This window comes from Fringilla coelebs (assembly GCF_963513975.1).
Source record: "Fringilla coelebs genome assembly, chromosome: 2".
Taxonomy (NCBI): Eukaryota; Metazoa; Chordata; class Aves; order Passeriformes; family Fringillidae; genus Fringilla; species Fringilla coelebs.
The window spans coordinates 7,971,879-7,991,421 of NC_140029.1; the positions used below are offsets into that span (position 1 = coordinate 7,971,879).

Here is a 19,543-nt window from a genome sequence, read left to right on the forward strand (position 1 = left end):
ACTGCATGTTTTGAAGGCCTCACACAACAAAGCTTCACAAAGACAAATCAATAATCATTTTTACCATTTAATTTCAAAGCCTTTTACTTTACAGTTTAGGATGCCTTGCCCACCGCTTCCCAAATCTTTTCTCATTTACAGTGGGAAAAATGTTGCTGCCCAATATGCCAAGAGATACAAACTTCCACCTCTGTGGGAACATGCTCTATGCTTCTCTTACCCCGGTAGCTCTCCATCTCTGCCATTTCCCCAGCCTAACTTCCATCCCCAGAGGTAAATGGTTTCCTCCAGTCTGTAGAAACTGTCTTCCTGAGGACCAGACTTCCTCCTGTGGTTTTCACCCGCTTTGTGCCCACTACTGCCTTACATTAGCCCTTCCACCACCTCTGCAAGCCCCAGTGCAGAGCCTTACTCACAGTCCTGTGCTCCTGGGGATTTGGCTGCCAAATGACTCCTCTGCCACTCCTGCACTCTGCCAGGGACAATGCTAAGTTTAAGCACCAAGTGCAAGCCTTCACACTCAAAGCTGGAGTTCCAGATCCCACAGGCCACCTCCACAGTGCACATTTCCCTTGGCATATCCATCTCTTAAGTGTGGTTCTAGTATTTCTACAGATAAACAGGGAGGGAGAACTGCCTTTGGAAGGTTTGAAGTGCATGTTGCACATCCAGGGACATGGCATGACAACACAAAGCCCTGCATGATGAGGTTGATAATTAATGCAAGTCTAAAGCAGGTAAATTTAGTGTGGTCCAGTCAGTGTGCTCAGTGCAGCTGCTCCAGCAAGCTATCCTGGGAATCAGTCATCTCCATCCTGTCCATTACTCTCCAAGGCCCATACACAGTACTGAATTGGAGGGGTGGATTTCATTTCCTATATGGATCCTGGACTGCAGGGGCACAGCACACCTTTACCAGTCCTCAGCCCATGCCATTCACCTGCATCACACTTCTATGGATCAGAGGTCCCAGGCATTTTTCCCCCCCCACCCTCTTCCTCACCAGAAAATCACAAGTTTCTACAGTCATTTCAGCACCAAACTTGAAACCCAGGCTCTTTCTAAATCACTTTGTCTCAAATGAAGCAAATTTATCTCACTTCAAAGAAACTGGAAACACATTAATCTATTCCTTCCACTCTGTTCCCTTGGAATCTTTGAACTCATTATGGCTTTTCAATACCTAGAACAATGAACAGGTATGACCTCAAAACTTAAGGCTCTCTACAAGGCACTCCTGTGAAATTCAGAGGGACAACTGTGATATGAGCAGTCAGGGGCTGAGGAACCAAGCCCAACTCCACAAGGTTTAATTAGGTGGTTACAGCCTAACTTGGTGCCCCTAATGAACACACCCAGGTGGTTTTTATCTGTCCCATCTCTGACACTTGACAGTAACCTGCACTGTGGGGCACAGGCCACTTCAGGTTCTTCCAGCTACAGCCCTGAGCCTGGCTGCCATCTGCCACCACACTGACATGTGCCACACTAGAGTCACCTGCTTCCAGAGCTGCACGTGAACAAGACTGCTGGGGCTACAGAGCTCAGAAACCAGGAGTGACGCTTCACAAATGAATAGACTGTGCAGTTCAACTTTTTTATTTTAATAAAATCAAGAATATGCACAGCACATGCAGTGCTAGCATCTAAACTAATACAATAAGCAATTCTAAACCTACAGTGACTTGAAGTTCAATTTTCACATTCAGCAAGTTTAAATCCATTCTTGCATATTGGTTTGAATCCTTGTATCTGAACTGAAAATATTGCTGGCTGATAAAACTTGCTAAAATGCACAAGTCACTGATTATGCCAATACAACAAAGATAACCACATGTTTGAGGATTGCAATGTGCCAGACATTCACTGAAAAAAAAAAAACACACAACTAAACAAAACTCACGCAACAAACATCTGAGAATCTGGACACTTCACATCAGTGTTTAGAAGTGTTTCATAAATATCTTAAGACAAGTGTATCAAAACCTTGGCATGTTTAATTTTAAGTTGCCAATTTTTGTTTTACTATCAGAAAGTTATGGCTATACTGCCAATGCCGGGTCTGCTTAATTTGACTTAAGAGTTTAATATGACTTAAACATTAAAAGCTCACACTACCCCGAAATATATAATTTCACGCATACGGTGACATTCAACATTCAAGTGCCAGTGTTTTTGTACTGTCTTTTGGTCAAGTTTCTTTAAACTTTCAAAGAATCACTTTTAGGCTTACAAAAATAAATATTTGTCAAAAATGTTCAATAAATATTACACAAAACTAGCAGCAAAAAGTATCTAGAAATCTGTCGTGTGCAAATAGTTTTCTTCCCAGCTATCATTCCCATGGTCCCAAATAAGTTTTAGAATCTATTTCCTTCTCCTTAAACAAGCTGCGTTCAATCTCCAAGAGACAAAATAAGATTGGAAGTTAAGGACACGCACACAAGACATATATAAAATTCTCTGAATGTGCAATAAAAGAAGTATTTTGTAAAAAGTTATGGGCAAAATGTACAAGGGCCTAAACCTAGACTTGAAATAGCACCATAACAAATGACCTCAATACTGTCAAGTGCACCTACTTAATAAAAGTTTTAGAACAAGGCACAATACACTTGAAAAAATCTATTGCACTTTAGGAGATTTTTGCCATTTTCCTATGCCACTGTAGATTAGTTGTTAAACGCTCTGGCCGCAAAGTTAGCACAGAAATTCCAAGTGGCAGAGGCATTTTTCTGGTGGACAATACTTATCTTTGGCCAGATTTAGCATAACAGACTATAAATACAATGGAAACCTATGCAACTAAAACTGACTAAAACTGCACTTTAATAGCAGAATTGAAACCTTGTGCAGTTTATGTACATTTCCAACCTCTGTGATCTCAGGTTTGTTTGTTACTCTTCTGGAGCCATTTTACAAAGTCTACAGTAAGCCAGTTTAACATCTCCACGCAGCTTGAACAGAGTAATGTGAATCTGCATTAAAATAAAGCCTGCTGCATAATTCTTCCTGTTCATACCCTCTTGACCAAAAAACATCAACACTAGCATGCGTTATTAGACCAAAAATTCAGTCAGGCCCTTACGGAGGACCAATCACTGCCATGGTCAGCCATTCTACCATTTCAATTTCATATGGCAGGCATTTTTAAAAAGTCTAAATAGATGAATTCTCCTAAAAACTATTTCAAGTTATCAGACCTTTAAACGTTCCCTGTAATGTTCTGCCCACATTTGGCTAGCTCACATTAATGATCTGCCTAAATATTGAAAAAGGAATTGCTGTATTTACTTGCATTAACTTCAAAAACAGTGCTTTTAATGTATGCATGTATCCATACATCATCTCATCATGACTGGAATGGCTTATTAAAGGCTATCAGGTTCTAAGTACCTATCCAGGATAGAGTGAGCAAATCAGAACTTTAACTTAGTACAGTTTTGCCACATTAGAAACTAATTGCATTGATATGCTTCAAGATGTTTTATTTTTCAAATCTGCAGATACCAAAAGCCCTAATGCAGGCTACCGCATAAGTTTTTCTTTGTAATATTATGGATGAATCAGTGATTCCTGTTTAAGTTGTATCACACCTGTGTGCCAAGGTTTGATTTTAGCCCAAGTTCAGTAATTTTTATTTTGTCAAAACAATTGATATCTTGAGCATTACTGAGCCAACAGGACATCAAAATAAAAGTTGTCTAAAGTTAAAGGCACAGTACATTAACAAACAAATGATCCTCAGTCACAAAATTATAAATGCAGTTTCTGGGTGGGGATGGGTGGGAGGGGAGTTAATCCTGACTACAGCAATAAGAGTCTTCAAAACCACCTTCGAGATAGGGCTACTTGTTCCTTTATTTCCATCTTGTGACCTTGAGCTCCCTTAAAAAAAATTTCAGTGGAGAATCACAGCTGGTAATGTACTGCGAGTTCTTGAAGCTACACAAGGTATAGTCTGGCTAAGTTACATGTGGTTTCCATATTAGCTTGTTTGGTGGGGTATCTGCTGCAAGCAGATCAGTTGCCCCACCAGTCCACCCCCTGGGAGTTATAGTTTCCTCCATATCCATCACTGTTGTAGAAGCCTCCATAACCACCACCTACGAAAGGCAAGAGAAAGTGACGCTTAATTAACTCTAAAGATTTGCACCTTTACAACAAGAACACAACCCAGGTATCTGCTATTAAATAACCCCACCCAGCAGTACTGTCAAATGCACAACACTGAACTAACACTGGAAAGGCAGGTAGCATCAAACCACCAGTCAGGTAACCTGCACTGGCCTAGATCCAAGCAGGATGCTGAGACAGCATGACAAGCACCAGATGTTCTCTTATTTCAACATTACATCCAGTTTTACCCCAGCAAGCACTCCGTGTGCAGCTGCCCAGCCCCTCACCTCCGAAGCCCCTGCTGCCGCTCCCGCCGCTGCGGCTGCTGGTGGAGCGGCTGCTGCTGGAGCTGCTGCTGCCAAAGCCGCTGCTCGTCCGGTAGTCCCTGGCTCCGAAGCCTCCGCTGAACCGACTGCTGCAGAGGGCAAGAGACAAGCACTGGAGTCAAATAGGTGGCATTCTGAGCACTGTACACACTGAGATTGATGTACTCTGACTCTGGGTACCAACCACAGCAGGCCAACAGCCACTGCTGAGGTGAGCACACTTTACAAGCATCCCAAGGCTACCTTGAAAGATCTGATTTGGTGAAATCTCTGCCTCTGCAAGATTTCTAACCCTATCTCAGTGTTTAAGCAATGCATTTATGACTATATGCCATGACGTACACGAGTATTTTATAAGCATACTGCAAAATGGAAAACAAAAAATTCACAGCAAACCAAATGATCATGTTAACTACATTAAGAGAAAGTGTTCTCTCATCCTACCCCTGTAAGCCAGTAAACAAAGGTTTGTATTACAGTGTAAGTGGCCTCGCACCTTCATTCTCTTCTCTCCTTGTTTTGTCAGCAAGCACTGCATTACCTTCTCCTAAACATCAGAGCAGCTGCTTAAGGTACATCTCTGGCACAGAGAGGTATGCATGTCTGTGTTTTATAGCAACTTTTACAGTTCTAAAATTTTATTTTTAACATCATTCTATCTCGGCTGTATCTAGCTGCTCACTTACAAGGAAAGAGATTTTATGTGTTAACTGCCTTATAAAAAGATAGAACCAGACAGACCCTGTCACCTTGGCACACACCAGCTCAGCTTATACTGCATTTATCATCCTCTAAGTGTATTTTCAGACTGAGAACAAGTAACAGAACTGTCTCTTAATAGACTGAATATACATCTCTAGCCAAAGCTGTGACGCTTACCTCTTAGATCGCCCACGGCTGCCTCCTCCTTTGTGATGCTGCTCATAGGCCATGTTTTCCAGCCAAGATGGTACCTCTTGCTTAGCCTCCACAAGGAGATCAAGCAAGTCCTTTGTAATGTTTATGTTCCTCTCATTGAAGAATGAAGTGGCAAGACCTGAAGGAGATACTCAGTTTTGGCTACACACAATCCAAGTACACCGCGCACTTAAAACCCATTCCACATTGCAGTTCCTTAAAGCCAAGCCTGAAAACATTAGAATTACTTGAAGAGAAAGCTGTTTGACGACCATTACTCCATCACAGCTAGTCACAAAATCATGTTTACTGACAGATACTACATGTAAGCCTGTTGTCTGCTGTAAGAGAGCCTTTTGATGGCCTTAAGAACATTACCCAAAGGAACCGGTAAACTTCCCACAGTGGCTACACAGCAGTGACCAGCTTTTGGTCACAGAAGGCAGCTCACAGGCTTCTCTCAAGTACTTATTTGAAATTTATTACTCAGCCCATATTAACTGCACTTGTCAGCTTAGGTATGAATTGTTGTCTGTGAAAGCCCCAGGTGATACTTACCAAGGTTTCCTACACGGCCTGTACGGCCAATACGATGTACGTACTCCTCAATGTCACTCGGCAAGTCGAAGTTTATGACATGCTTTACATTTGAGATATCCAGTCCTCTTGCTGCTACCTAGTGGTTAAATGATTCAATCAAATCTCAGTAAGACTCCACAGGCCAAGAAATAGGGCCACATGCTCAAGTTTTACAGATTTCACTTACTGCTGTGGCAACAAGAATGGGGCTCTTGCCAGAGCGGAACTGGTGCAGTGCTTCCTCTCTGTCCCTCTGGGAGCGATCTCCATGGATACTTGTACAGGCATAGCCTTCGTGGTACAGGAAGTCCTCTAGAGCATCTGCCCCCTTTTTAGTTTCCACGAACACCAGAGTCAAGGAATCTTTACCTAATAAAAATTAAAGCCCAGGTTAGCAAGAAGAAAAGCTGCACAGACTAATACAAGCTCCATAACCTGGTAATAGGCAGCTTCAATTCTCTGCCCATTTATTCTAAAGTAACATCACTGGAGACCTCCCTCCCCTTCTTTTATTAACAGACATGCTTACATCAACTTGATACTGGCATTTAAGCAGTGCAATACACTCACTGTATGTCAACAAAATACCCTTTCATTCACCTAATCAACAGAAATTTTTCTTGCTTGGAGTAATTAGATTTGCCTATTATAAATTTTGCCTCATTTGCTTATCTGCAGCTGTTATTTACCTGTGGCATTTAGCAGGTCAAGCAGGAACGATCGTTTGTCTGGCTCTTCCACCCATACTACTTTCTGTGTGATGTTCTCAGATGTAGAACCTACTCTGCCAACAGCCAGAAAGATATATTCATCAAGGAAGTCACGAGCAAGCATCTAAAAAGTGGGAGAAAAAAAAAATAAAAATCAAATCATACTTTTCCCTCCTTCCAAAGGTGAAATTTCTTTGGCCTTATGAGCTTTTTTAAGTATTTGAACTCTCATTAAGTACCTGGATTTCCTTGGGGAAAGTAGCACTGAACATCATGGTGTGACGAACCCCCTTTGGTGGCATAGTATCTTGTTCAACAATTCGACGAATTTGAGGTTCAAACCCCATATCAAGCATTCTGTCAGCTTCATCAAGGACTAGGTACCTAAATAGCAGTAAAAAAAACATCTTAAGAACATTCTTCTGTAAGCTGCGCTCTGGTGTCTGCACTGTGTTACAAATTCTCAACTAGATCTTTAGACAGTCCAAAAGCTACACTCTGAGGTTCTTAACTGTATCTTGCTTTATATCATTTGTACATGGACAAGCAACACTTACTTGCAGAAATCCAGTCCAATCTTTCCTCTTTCCATCATATCAACCAGTCGTCCTGGAGTTGCTACAAGCAAGTGACATCCACGTTCTAAGTCACGGATCTGCTGGCCAATGTCTGCACCACCATATACAACGCAGGGGCGAACTCTGGAGCGGTATGCAAACTGTAAAGCAAAGTAAGTTAGCACCAAGAAAAATTCTACTTGAGCTATGTTAATAATAAACTGTTAGATCTACCTTTCTGGCTTCCTCATAGATCTGCACAGCCAATTCTCTAGTGGGAGCCAAGACCAGTGAGATTGGATATTGCTTACGGCGCCCATACCTCCCATTCTCCTGAAGAAAAAAACAACCTTGACATGAGCATCCAAAACACAAAGGGAAAGAAAAAAGCTACTACAGGCAATACTTAAGAAAGGTCACCAAGTTTAAGAAAGACCAAGCATGGCTGAGAGCCAATTTGAGCACTGCCCCTGAAGACAGTTCTATTACAGTGCCCAAGGTTCAGCAGTGGGTTACTATGGCAAAAGCTGCACAATCCTGGTCTCTACAACAACTTCAGCAGCAGAGAAGTAACAGCCACAGAACCAGTTACTTCCTATTCTGAAATTACTATGACACAGATGTGTGACCAAGTAGCTTTTGGTAGCAAGGGAAGCGTCTTTTAAACTTATGCAACAACAAAACCATTCATTAAAAAAAATTGGACAATTATGCAGCCAACCCCTCAGGTAGGAAAAAAAGCAATCCACAGCCTGGATTTTTTAAGGGAAAACACTTGAAGTCTTTTAGAAGTTGAGATGCTTGGCTATCATACCAAAATGATGACAACATTTAAGACCACCTATTATATTCATTAGCACACCTGTTCAGCTCATGTGAAAAAAGCCCAAACCTATGACATGGTCATTGCTTTGCCAGGAGTGGGTACTTGAATACTTACCTTCATTGCTCTCAAGGCATCACCAGGGCCATCTGCATATATCTGGCTCAGTATTGGTAGAAGAAATGCAGCTGTTTTCCCAGACCCTAATAGAACACAAGCCAGTATTATTTAAGAGTTACTATCTACCACAGCACTAACACTGTATCAGTAGCACATTCCCAGTAAGACCTGCATCAGACTATGGCTGCTACTTGTGGCACTGGAACACCCTCAGCAACCCAAAACCTTGAAGCAAATGTGGTTTAAAGACATGAACATGTCTCAGGACAAACACAGAAAATCTAGTCAAGTCACATCTAAAGCAGATGCAAGACTAAAACTAAAATTAGCTTCCAACACAACTATTTTTACACTGCACAGGAGGTTCTACCTCTTACCTGCAGTAATATAAGACCCCACTTCTACTGTGACTAAGCAACAAAGAGTTATTTGACTTACCTGTCTGAGCACAGGCCATTAAGTCTCTCTTTTCTTTAATAATAGGTATTGCATGTTTCTGGACTGGAGTAGGACGGGTGTAGCGTGTGAGTTCAATGTTTCCCATTATAATTTCTCCCATGTCAACATCACTGAACTGTAAGATAGTTAAAAAGGTTAAGATCAGAATCCCTCTCTTTAACTACCATGTAACACAACATTCAGTTTAGCAAGTCCCTCTTGTTTCAGCCCTTCATATAGAAACTGCCTATAAAGTTACAGAGTCACATAGATACTTTGTCCAGTTCTCTAAAAAATTCTTAAAAAGCCAGCCAAGCCTGAAGTGCAGGCTGCACTAACACACACACTGTGCTTATCCTAACACTGCCCATGCCTTAGCAGCTGCTCCCCAGTCAGCACCTCAAAAGCACTTCCACTTCTTCACAGGCTCACAGTTTAAGGACAAGTTACAGTTAAAAAGTAAGCTATGAGTACTAACTGAAAAAGCTTACACAATTCCTTCCCTTAGGTTCATCATATACAACCCTCTTCTGCAAAACAGCTTAGCTGTAAGGAAGGGAAGACAATGTTTCCTTTCATCCCTAAACTCCAGACATCAAGACATCAAAGCTACCCATGCAAAACAGCCACTATTAGATATTTAAGCAAAACAGACTTTAAAAAAAAAACTTACACTTTCAATGTGTGGAGGACAGTTGCTGCCTGTTGCTTCAACAGGAATATCATCATATTTCTCAAAGTTAATGCCAGTATTGCTTCCTGAAAAGAGTTCCCTAAAAACAGAAAAGTATTTTTTAGTTGCTGGAATTAGCAAGTGACCCTCCCCCATGAATCAGTCCTATTCCATGACTTACTGTTCTAGGCGCTCACTCGGAGGGAGAGGCTTAGACCAGTCATCCTCATCTGATTTGTCACACCAGCGGCTGTTCCCGCCGCCACGGTCAAATCTGCCGAAGCCACTCCGGTCATAGTCCCCGCCTCTGCCACGCTCCTCGTATCTAAATACAGCACCAGAATCAGACCACCCTTCCCAGCAACAGGGGGTACTGACATGCACAATCAAAGCCATAACAATGCAGCACTGTATGCTCTGTGTATTACACGCACAACTGTGGAACAGTTCAAAACCATCGGGTTATCTACACTTGTTTTTGACCTAAGCACAGAAATTACTCCTGACCATCAGACCAGGTCACATTTTTTTGTGTAAGACAGAGTTCGTCATGATTTCAGAGCTCAGTTTAGCTTAACACAGTGAACTTTATATCACCAGTTTTATTTGATTAAGCATAACAAATGTTAACAGCCATCTGCCAGTGGAGCTGCAATCCAAGTTGCTCAGTCTTTGCCATTTCTTTGTATTCCCCCCCAACCCCTTCCTCATTCTACACAGGTTTCCCATGTCCAGACAAAACCCTCCAGGGGTACAATTTCTTCCTTTATTCCCCCACCACACATGTGACCAAATACCTCCATTATGTCATATAATTATTTCATAAAGAGGGAGCTCACCTGTATTACTGACTTGGAAAGAAGGTGGAAGAAGTCCTTACCTCAACTGTTTAGTTTTTGGCCTGGTAAATCATGTTTGAGAAAAGTCTGGATACAGGACTAGGTCAGCTTTACTAAGTAGTCGGTAAAGGTCACTCTCACCACACTTGTGCATACAACGCATGATGTGTGTAAAACTGCTCAAGTAAGGCAGAGAACCTGCAAGAGTCTCACCCAGTTTTATTAACTACACTTTTTAAACAAGAAGAAAAAAAAAATCCATAGTGATGTATTGTCTGTGCTCCCAACAGCTCTTCATGGTTCTCCTGGAAGTAGCCACCCACCTAGTACTTCTTTGATGAATGCTGAAATCAGCCAGGCACTACAGCTGCAGTGAGTGGCTGGTGGCAGACTACAGGGCACATTTTTCAACATGCAAGTTGCCCATCCTTGAAGTCACATAGCTTTAAAGGCAAGGTTCTCTCCCTCTCTCCTCCCCTCCCAGGCTCCTCCTACCTCATGCTGCTCACACCTGGAACCCTAATTTTGACATCAAGATTACAAGTGCAGTGCTAGAGCTGAGGCAGACTTGGTGCGCACCACCCAGACAAAGAGGTACTCGCCTCCCTCCTCTGGAGCCGGTCCCGCGGTCGAAGAAGCTGGATTTGGAGTCGCGGTCGGAGCGCGCACCGAAGCTGCTGTAGGCATCCTTGTCTCGTCTGGAGCTCCAGCCACCGCTATCAAAACCTAGCACAGAAAGGAACTTCAGCCAAACATTGCACAGCCCAGGCTTCTACAAGAAAAAACACTTCTGTCCAGTAAGTCTTCCCTGAAAGGTCAATAGGACTGAATTCCTTCATGAACAGAAGATGCATGAATGCTAAAGACTTGTTCTACAAGGGACTGAGCATTTCTCACCACCCATTACAACTGAAATTTCTCCCTGCACGTACAAGCACGATGGGACTTTTAAGAAAACATGCACTTGCCTTAGTACAAGTCTTTCAGTTGCCTACCCTGGAAAGATGGGTATCAGAAGAAACTTAAAGATGCTAAGTCTTGCCAAACCTCATCTACGTCATCTCTCCAACACAAATCCTTGACAACACATTTAATTTTTGGAGGTTAACAAGGCCTCTTCGATCAATAAATGGTATCAGAAATATAAACAGAGATTAGAATGTTTTATCCTACTGCAAGTACACAAAGCAATGGGATCTGCACAGACTATAACTAACAACACTATACTCAGAAAAGGTATATGGAGCTCTTCACAACAAATTAGCCACACTGTATTTTTTCCACAGCACTTTTACCTTTGCCTACAGTAGGTGCCTACTTACATATGTTAACTCAAAAGAAGTACCTCAGCTTGCCAATACCAGAGTAAAAAAACCTCACTTTTATTCTGCTACCAGGGCCTGTGAGGTAGCAGAAATGGGAAGCTTTAAACAATGCTCTGGTACTGGACTAAGAAATTATAAGTTCTCTTTCAGAGGTCCAACCTTCCAACTTTGTTTAACATACTGGATCTCAGCTATGGGATTCCAGCAGAGAGTAAGTTAAATAATGGAACAGATAATGCCACTCTTGTGAGCATGATTTGCCAGCTCCACAGCACAAAACCAGTCCAGACCTATGCATGAGACAATAACAGCAACCACAGAACAAATTCATTCCCATGAAAGGGGCTGTTCTAGGCCCAGTCTAATTGAAAAGGTTTTGAAAAGGTTTTCGTACCAGAATTACCCTACTTTTTTTGATGTTCTCTAAAGAGTGTTATTCACCTTGCCTCTGTGTTTTTTAATTAAGAATTCTAGTACCCAGAATCCAGAAATGTACTGGTCACAAAGGAACTTTAAAAACTGTGATAACTGTAACTCTTTTGTCTGGATAACTGAAACAGAAAGCAATAATAATCCAATAAGTTTTAGCACACCAGATCATGGAATGCACTTCAAGACTTTTAAAGTGCTTTAAGAAGCAGTATTACTCCTCAAAGATATTAATTTCAAGGAATTTATTTTGGCTTGTTTAAAAGATAGCTAAATACAGATTTTATTATGAGTAACTTTCAACTATTTGGATATGTCATCCTGCCAAGGCATCTAACAGCAGTGGTACTGAAAGAGCCATCTTCAGGGATACAGATGTAGTTTCTGAACAGTGAAAAAACTCAACTGACACTATTTCACATTTTCTACCAAGCCTGAGAAGCTCAAAAGACTCTAAATTTTATACTCCAAATAGCCTACAAAGCAGCCTCATTCACCTAGCTCATTATAGCAGGTGAATAACTAATTTCTGAAGCTGGTACCTTGCCATAATTTTAAGGTAGCGCAGCAACTTCTACACCAAGACAGCTGAGCACAACCTGCTTCACCAATTCCAGGCCGTTCAGTCTGGCATTCCTACTCTGAATTTATTTGTGGATCAGCACAGGAACACAGCACCAGGCTATACAAGTCAATTCTAAGTAAATAACAGGCATAATAGTCAGAATTTCAGACATCAAATGGTAAATTAAAACGGAAAGTAAATGCCCTGAGAAAACTCATAACAGATCAGAGATCATCTCCTCTGAAGAGAATGACTACAAGGCTGTGCAAAGACTACCAGGAAATTCCTTATAATGTCAATGCTTTTGGTTTTTTTTATGTAAAAACCTGCAGAGATTCCATTCAGCACATCTTCCTCACAGCAGGGAAAAGAACTCACTAAGTTAATCAACTTCCAGAGCAGCTCTGTACTTCTTACACCTATGAACAGCATTACAGATGTCAATGCACCTCCCTCAAACAGCATTTTAATTCACATTTTGTAACACTAACACTAACAACTCCCAGATCACTTGAAAACCTGCCACATCAAGTAGCAATAATTTTTTTTTTTTTTCAAGATAGGAGAAATAGAATAATAGATTCCTTTAGGGAGGATAAGACTTTTAAGTTGAGTTCGTAACATTTACTTTTTGATCTACTATAGATCAGATCACAGTTTAAATATCCAGAAGCTGCTTCCAGGAAGTTTAAGAAGAAACTTACATGACAACAAGTTTTAGTATTACAGAGAAGCAAGACACTTCAGGCCAGGCAGCCCTGCATACTGAGCTCCCACAGATGAGAAACACAACTACCATTAAGTAACCTAAGGGCATTATTTTTATGCAGGCTGTTATTTCCTGCAGTTCTGTACTACCCTACTCCCCCCCCACTTACAAAGCTATACATTAGTATTAGTGGGACAGATCTGCAGCTAAATGGAAGACTTTTTTCAAATTACATTACCACATCTGTTAAGGCTGCTTCAATAGTTTGTTGTGTGGTTAAACACTACCATACAAGGTTGCTGCCTCATGTCTGAGCTTTGAAAAAATCTGTCATTAAAAATTCCAAGGAGCAGCCAAAATTCAGAAGTTCCAACACAGCTGAAGAAATCACTGAGTTAGGTAAACAGAAGCAAACATCACTTTAATTGACATACAACTGCAGAACAGACTTCAAATCATCCTACAAAACAGCTCAGCTTTACAAGCCCATACTCATGATGCTTCCAACAGGGTGCTGAACTGGAACTTCTCTATTCAGCAATTATTAACCCTGCCACAGGGAACCAGGAAGATGCCAGTAGTACAGCACTCAGCCAGGTTTAAAGGCAATTTTTGAGCATTAGGTTTACCAACGGAAGTTGGCAGCCAATGTTCTATTAACTGGACAAGCCACAGGTCATATTATGGTCTCATGACCTATTTACCTTTTTGCCAGGTGAAGATGAAGTCTCCAGAAAAGCCTCATGTAATCACACCCACACTGCCATGTCTGAACTCTGGTCTTGCACACAAGAAAGTACAATGCCAGTCCTTCCTATCCATAATAGGTCATGGTAGAACTCAAGGTATTGCACCTTTTACCCACAAAATGTAGGTACTAAACATCATACAAGAAGAAATCTATGAACAGCAAATGTTCACAACCACCTTCAAGCTGTTCCCTGGTTTTCTCAAAACCTGCATATTCTTCAGATTTGCCAAGTCAGTTTCTTGCAAGACTGCTCATATTTGAGGTCAGTATGACTGGGAACAAGAGCACTGAACTGGCTGCCAACCAATAGTCCTTCTTCTTTTCCTAGAACATTCAGCTCTGTTAACACGCTGTTCATCACTTGGTGCTTCAGGCCATACTTCTTTCACGTAACAAAAAATCCCCAAACCAAACAAAAGAAAAACCCAAACAAACAACCCCAGAAAAACAGAAAACATAACAGACCCAAAACCCTAAACACCCAGAAAACCCACTAGTAGCTTGGACACATACAAAGGCAAGACAAAAACAGACTGGTCTTTCTTCAAATGGTCTAGAATGGAGCATTTTTCATCTAGTCAGAGTTAAAGGGACGTAGCTCAAAAACACTGTGAAATATATTATCATATAAGCATTGCCCTCCCACCCACTCATAATGGAAGTCATCCTCCTGCACTATTGAAAATAATCTGTGAAAGTTTACAGCTTTAGAAACAGATGAGATCCAAGTCTTCCCATGCCACAGAACCTCAATTCTTTACGTTGTAGCACTGCAGGAAGTGCTTTAGCTGTTGTACTGTGGTATATTTCAATAGGTGGTAGAGGAAAAGTTTCTCTCATATCCACCCAAGCCACCAGACATGACAACACACGCTGCAGCACCTGCCTCCTTGGGATCTTACACAGAAAGGTCATGATTCACTTCACTCAAGTGTTCAAAGCAATGTTTCTTCTGTATTATGTTCTGTTTAGAGGTTCAAACGGAAGATGGAAGGGCCGTTTCTTAGTATAAACACCTATGTAAACATGTGACCAAAACAGGTCATGTACTTGTTTGCTTCACCAACAGCCTGCATTTCCTTCTGCAAGTACTCCCAGAGGCTTCCATAAAAACTGCAGGAAGTTGAACAAGGACAACACCTCTTTGTGTAAAGATATGCACTTACAAAGTGAAACTGTTCTGTTTGTTCATAATAAACAACTGATTGCTTAAAGTTCCACATCACAGTCACTAGCAGAAACACTAGTACCCACAAAATCCGTTCAGACCAACACTCAAGATTACACAGCAAGTTAAGATGGGAGACTCCACCTTGCTTCAGTCACAGCTAATTGTTACACAGACCCAGAAGGTATTTCATCAGTCAGATACTGAACTTGAGCTTAGGGTTTAAGTTGGTGAAGGGATCTAGAAGAGCACACAAAAAGCAGAAGATAAAGTTGCTATGTCTTGCACAGGACAGTCAAGCAGTCTGTGTAATTGCCTTCAGCAGTACTGTCAGAACCTCCACAGTCTGCTCCTGGAGATGCAAGAGCCAGTTTAGTGTTGCCACAGTGTTTCTGATACATACCCTGCTTTGAAGCTTCCCTGTTCCGCAAGTGAGGAGGAATGTATCGGCCTTCTAAAGGACAAAAGAAAGGCAGTGTTACAGGCCCGTGCGGTCAGCACATCTTGAAACACTCATCTTGTCAACAACAGCTTCTGCTTAGTAAAAACATCTGCCTTTAAGGCCTCTTGCAGCATTTTAAACAGGAATCCATTAATACAGCACTTGGTAGCATGCTCTCAGGTAAAGTTTAAAGTTCCTGCATACCCATTTAGGCAGCTGATTTAAGGCACAGATGTCTTATGTTCCTCTGACCGAATCACAAACCCATTTATGGGTGTTACAGTGTCTATGACAAAACCTGCTTCCTAGAACCCATTAAGGCTTAAGCTGGTGCCAGATACTTGAGCAGCTCAAGATATTTACTGTGACATTCAAGTACTGGCACTCACAACACTACTACCAGTATTTTTCCTTCCCTTTAAATTCACCCATCCCTCCATTCAGTTCAGGTCAAACCAGAAGCCACAATGAACTGCCTCTGAATAGCATTCCCCATTTACAATCCAGAAACAACTGTCTGCTAAAGCAACATGAATGAGAAAATACCAGCCACAAGCTGAATGTGAATTCCTGGAAGATTCTCCCCTCTTAACATACTTAAGCCTTGTATATCAATATCACTTTCTATTCAGTGAATTGATATCAACACAGTTGACATTCCTGTTCTGCACCTGGTATTTTAAGAAGACAAATCACCACACTACTACAGTCAGCAGCCACAGATGAGAGGCAACTGAAAATCTGGGACAGAACTGGAACACTGAGTTCTCCCAAGCTAATTAAGTGCCTCAGAAATGTGCACACATACTGTACCACTACAAAATGAAGTGGTTCTATCTAAAACACACAGTGTTTTCAAAGCAAGCTTAACTGGCAACCTCCTATTTCCTTATCAGCCTCTGTAAACTTTGGCTTTAGAAACTGCTTTTCACAGCTGCAAGCCCCCAATTTCTAGAAGTGTGTTTGTAAGCTTGAGAATTTGCATGTACTTACTACTTGTAGAGCTTCCTTCACTCTGAGAGTCTGAGGAATTCAAGTCTAGACCAGAAAACTAGAAGAAATAAGACAAGTATCAACATGTTTTACCATGAATTTATGCTAAGATACAAGAAAACTTTTCATTTATCAGAAACAGGCTACTGAATTTTTTTTAATATATCGTGCCAAATTAGGTCTCCTACTATTACTCAGGCTGTACCATCTTTAGTGTTTTTATAACCACAAATAAACAGACACCCACAGGGGCAGCAAGGCCGGCAGAGTATCTCACCCACCAAATCACTACCACACTTCTACTTCACACTACCTGCAGGCTAAAGAGCCATTTTGAATAGACTGAATTTCAGTGCACTCAACTGCATTTGGATTTGGGTCAGTGACAATTAATTTTTTGCTACAGAAACTTCAGCAGAAGTAATGCCAATTTAATTGGGCACTTTACTTGCAGAGACTCAAGGTATTTTTTAGCTGTATAAACACTACTAAGACATTACAGTCTTCATGCTTGAGGCAACTACTGCTCACAAAACATTAGGTGATGTCTGCCGACATCTTCAGCAAACACAATTTTTTGGGTTGTTTTTCCAAAAAAAAAAACAAAAAACAAAAAAAAAAAAAACAAAAAAACAATAGCCTTTATAGCCTTCAGTCTCACAGTAAAGTTTCCCAAAAGATGTTCAGTTCATGCAGTCCTGGTGTGCTGCTCAGAGGCGTTAAGTCAAACACAATATGGACTCATTTCAGCAGAAAGCAGTGGGAAACCAATAAAGTTTAAGAACCAAATTATTACCGTCGTTTGTCTACATGGCAGGGATTATAAACACGTATCAGAAAAATAAGGCATGTTTAAATACAAATGAGTTTTGTATTGCACAGAGGTATTTTCCAACATGAGCTGAATTATTCCAAAGCAAAGACTTCAATGCACTGTGCTTTCCGGCGCTCAGCTGCCGCCAAAAGACAGTCAATTCTTTAAGAATCGGCTAGCATCGTAACATCCTCTTCAAAGGTACCTCTTAAAACGCCATCTTTCTAGTTGATCGAAGCATCAACGCAAGGCTTAAGAATAGTTCTTATATTTAACAGCACTTTAAAGGCTCTCTATTAGATCAAGACGGCGCTCCAAAACCAACAAGAAGCGATGGATGAATCCTCTCGCAGTGGATCCCTAGGGTGGAGGCAACACTTCCCAGGCGCTGCCTCGGGCCCCGGTGGCGCAGCCCCGGCGCCATCTCAGTGCGGCACTGCGGGCTGGATTCCCGGCGCAGCAGGAGCGGCTAATCCGGCTGCCGGCGCCCGTCACGTGTGGCGCGGGGGGGCAGCGGGGGAGAAGGGAGAGGGGAGGGCAGGATCGTCTCCATGACCTACTTCGCGGGAGCGGCCGAGGGCGAGCGCTGCCCCGCCACGGTCCCGCTGCAGCAGATGGGGCTCTCCCTGCTCCTGCCGCTTTCCCCGAGGGTTAGATAACCATCGATCCCGCCCAGCGCGGGGAGGGGGCGGGGGGATGCAGGAATGAAAAGAAAATAATAAAAAATGGTGCGGACCAACGCGACTCCAGGCCCAACTGCGTCACCGGGGCCCGGCGGCACCGGAGCTCGAACAAAGGCGGCCGCCAGCGCCGCCTCCCCGGGGAAGGGGCGTCACACAAAGCGCGGTGTCGTGTGTGTGTCCCCCCTTCCCCCGCCCCGCACAATGGCGGCCACTGACCGCCCCTTCCTCCTCCTCCTCCCCCCGCGCTGCAGTTCCCGCTGCGGCCGCCGGGGGCCGCTGTCGTTCCCGGCGCTCCCACACAAAGCGGGTCCGAGCGCGGCGCGGGGGCCACGGGGCCCAAGCGGGACCGGGGCCGGCCCGGGCGGCACCGGCGGCCCCACACCCCCGCAACGCCGCCCCGGCCGCGGGGACAACGCACCCCCGCGGGGGAGGGCCCGGCACGGCGCGGGGCCGCCGCACGGCGTTAACTGCGCAACGACCGAGTGCGCCACAACAGGCCGCGTAGGGGGGGAGGTGGGGGTTACCGCGGGGAGAATTGTGACACGACCGCCGGGGAGCGAGGAGCGGAGTCCCGCGCGAAGAATCCCGACCATCCCTGCCGCCCTCCCTGCCCCAAGAGCCTCCGACGCGCGCCTCCTCCGGGTAACGGAGCGGCCTTTCCGCTTCTCGTCCCTCACCTGCTGGTCTAGACTGAGGGCATTTTCCACCGCCACATGACTCATAACGAGAGATCGGTCTCGGGCTCGTCCCGCTCCGCCTCGAGAAATGGGGATCCGCTGGGCCGGGAGGTCGTGCCGTGGGTGTCACTGGTTCCGCCACGAATCGCTGCCCTGACTGAGCCCCCCCCGCCGCGGGCCCAGCCTTTATATAGGCCCCGCCCCCCGCGCGCCCGGCCGCGCGCGCTGACCTCAGCGCGCACGGCGACCGCCCCCCCCCCCCCGCCCTCCCTTCGCGGCGCTATCGCGAGAACTCCGCGCAGCCCAGTGCCTGGCGAGGGACGCACTCCCGGAGCTGTCGCGAGACTTTGGGGCGCCGGGCCCGCGCGGAGTCCCCGGCGGTACCGCGAGGTTTCCCCTCCCCCCTCTCCCGCCCGGCTCTGCTCGGCAGGAGAGCGGCGGCGAATTCTCGCGAGGTCACGACACATTTTCCCCCCCACCACCAACACACAGCCTGCGCCGCGCTGTCCTTTTGTTCGCCGCTCTCGCGAGAGCGCACCACGCGCGCGCGCGGCCTTGACTCCTCTAGAAGGAGGCGGGCCTTGGGTCACGTGGGCGGGCGCCGCCGCCATCTTGTCGCTCCCCCCTCGGCGGGCAGTGGCGCAGCGCGTAATGGCGGCGCGGCGGGGAGGAGGGGTGGCTGCGCCCGCAACACATCGGCCTCCCGCCCCCGCCTGCCCCTAGCGCAGGCCCGGACACGCCAACCTGCTGGTCTGCAGGGCTCAGAGCATCCCCTGTGAGCCGCTCACCCCAGCACACTGCTGGTGGGTTCCAGTAGTCACTGCTCATTTTCATCAGCCCCTCAGCCATCAGACACACTGACGTGCCAAAGGACTGCCCTTGTTTTCGCTGTAGCGTCAGTTTTGC

The 19,543-nt window shown here is 44.3% G+C and overlaps 1 protein-coding gene across 1 annotated transcript; it reads right to left on the reverse strand.

Annotated features, from left to right (window-relative positions):
• Positions 1-1,583: 1,583 nt before the first annotated feature.
• On the reverse strand, positions 1,584-18,789 carry DDX3X (DEAD-box helicase 3 X-linked). The gene is made up of 17 exons (XM_084201202.1): positions 18,638-18,789; positions 16,464-16,521; positions 15,432-15,482; positions 10,684-10,807; positions 9,424-9,567; positions 9,243-9,342; positions 8,570-8,705; positions 8,129-8,214; positions 7,423-7,521; positions 7,189-7,349; positions 6,871-7,015; positions 6,611-6,755; positions 6,109-6,290; positions 5,901-6,018; positions 5,325-5,481; positions 4,407-4,534; positions 1,584-4,106 (listed from the first exon to the last, which is right to left on the reverse strand). The coding sequence occupies exons 1-17, from the start codon at positions 18,680-18,682 to the stop codon at positions 4,024-4,026; spliced, it is 1,962 nt and encodes a 653-aa protein (XP_084057328.1). The 5' UTR covers positions 18,683-18,789; the 3' UTR covers positions 1,584-4,023.
• Positions 18,790-19,543: the final 754 nt, after the last annotated feature.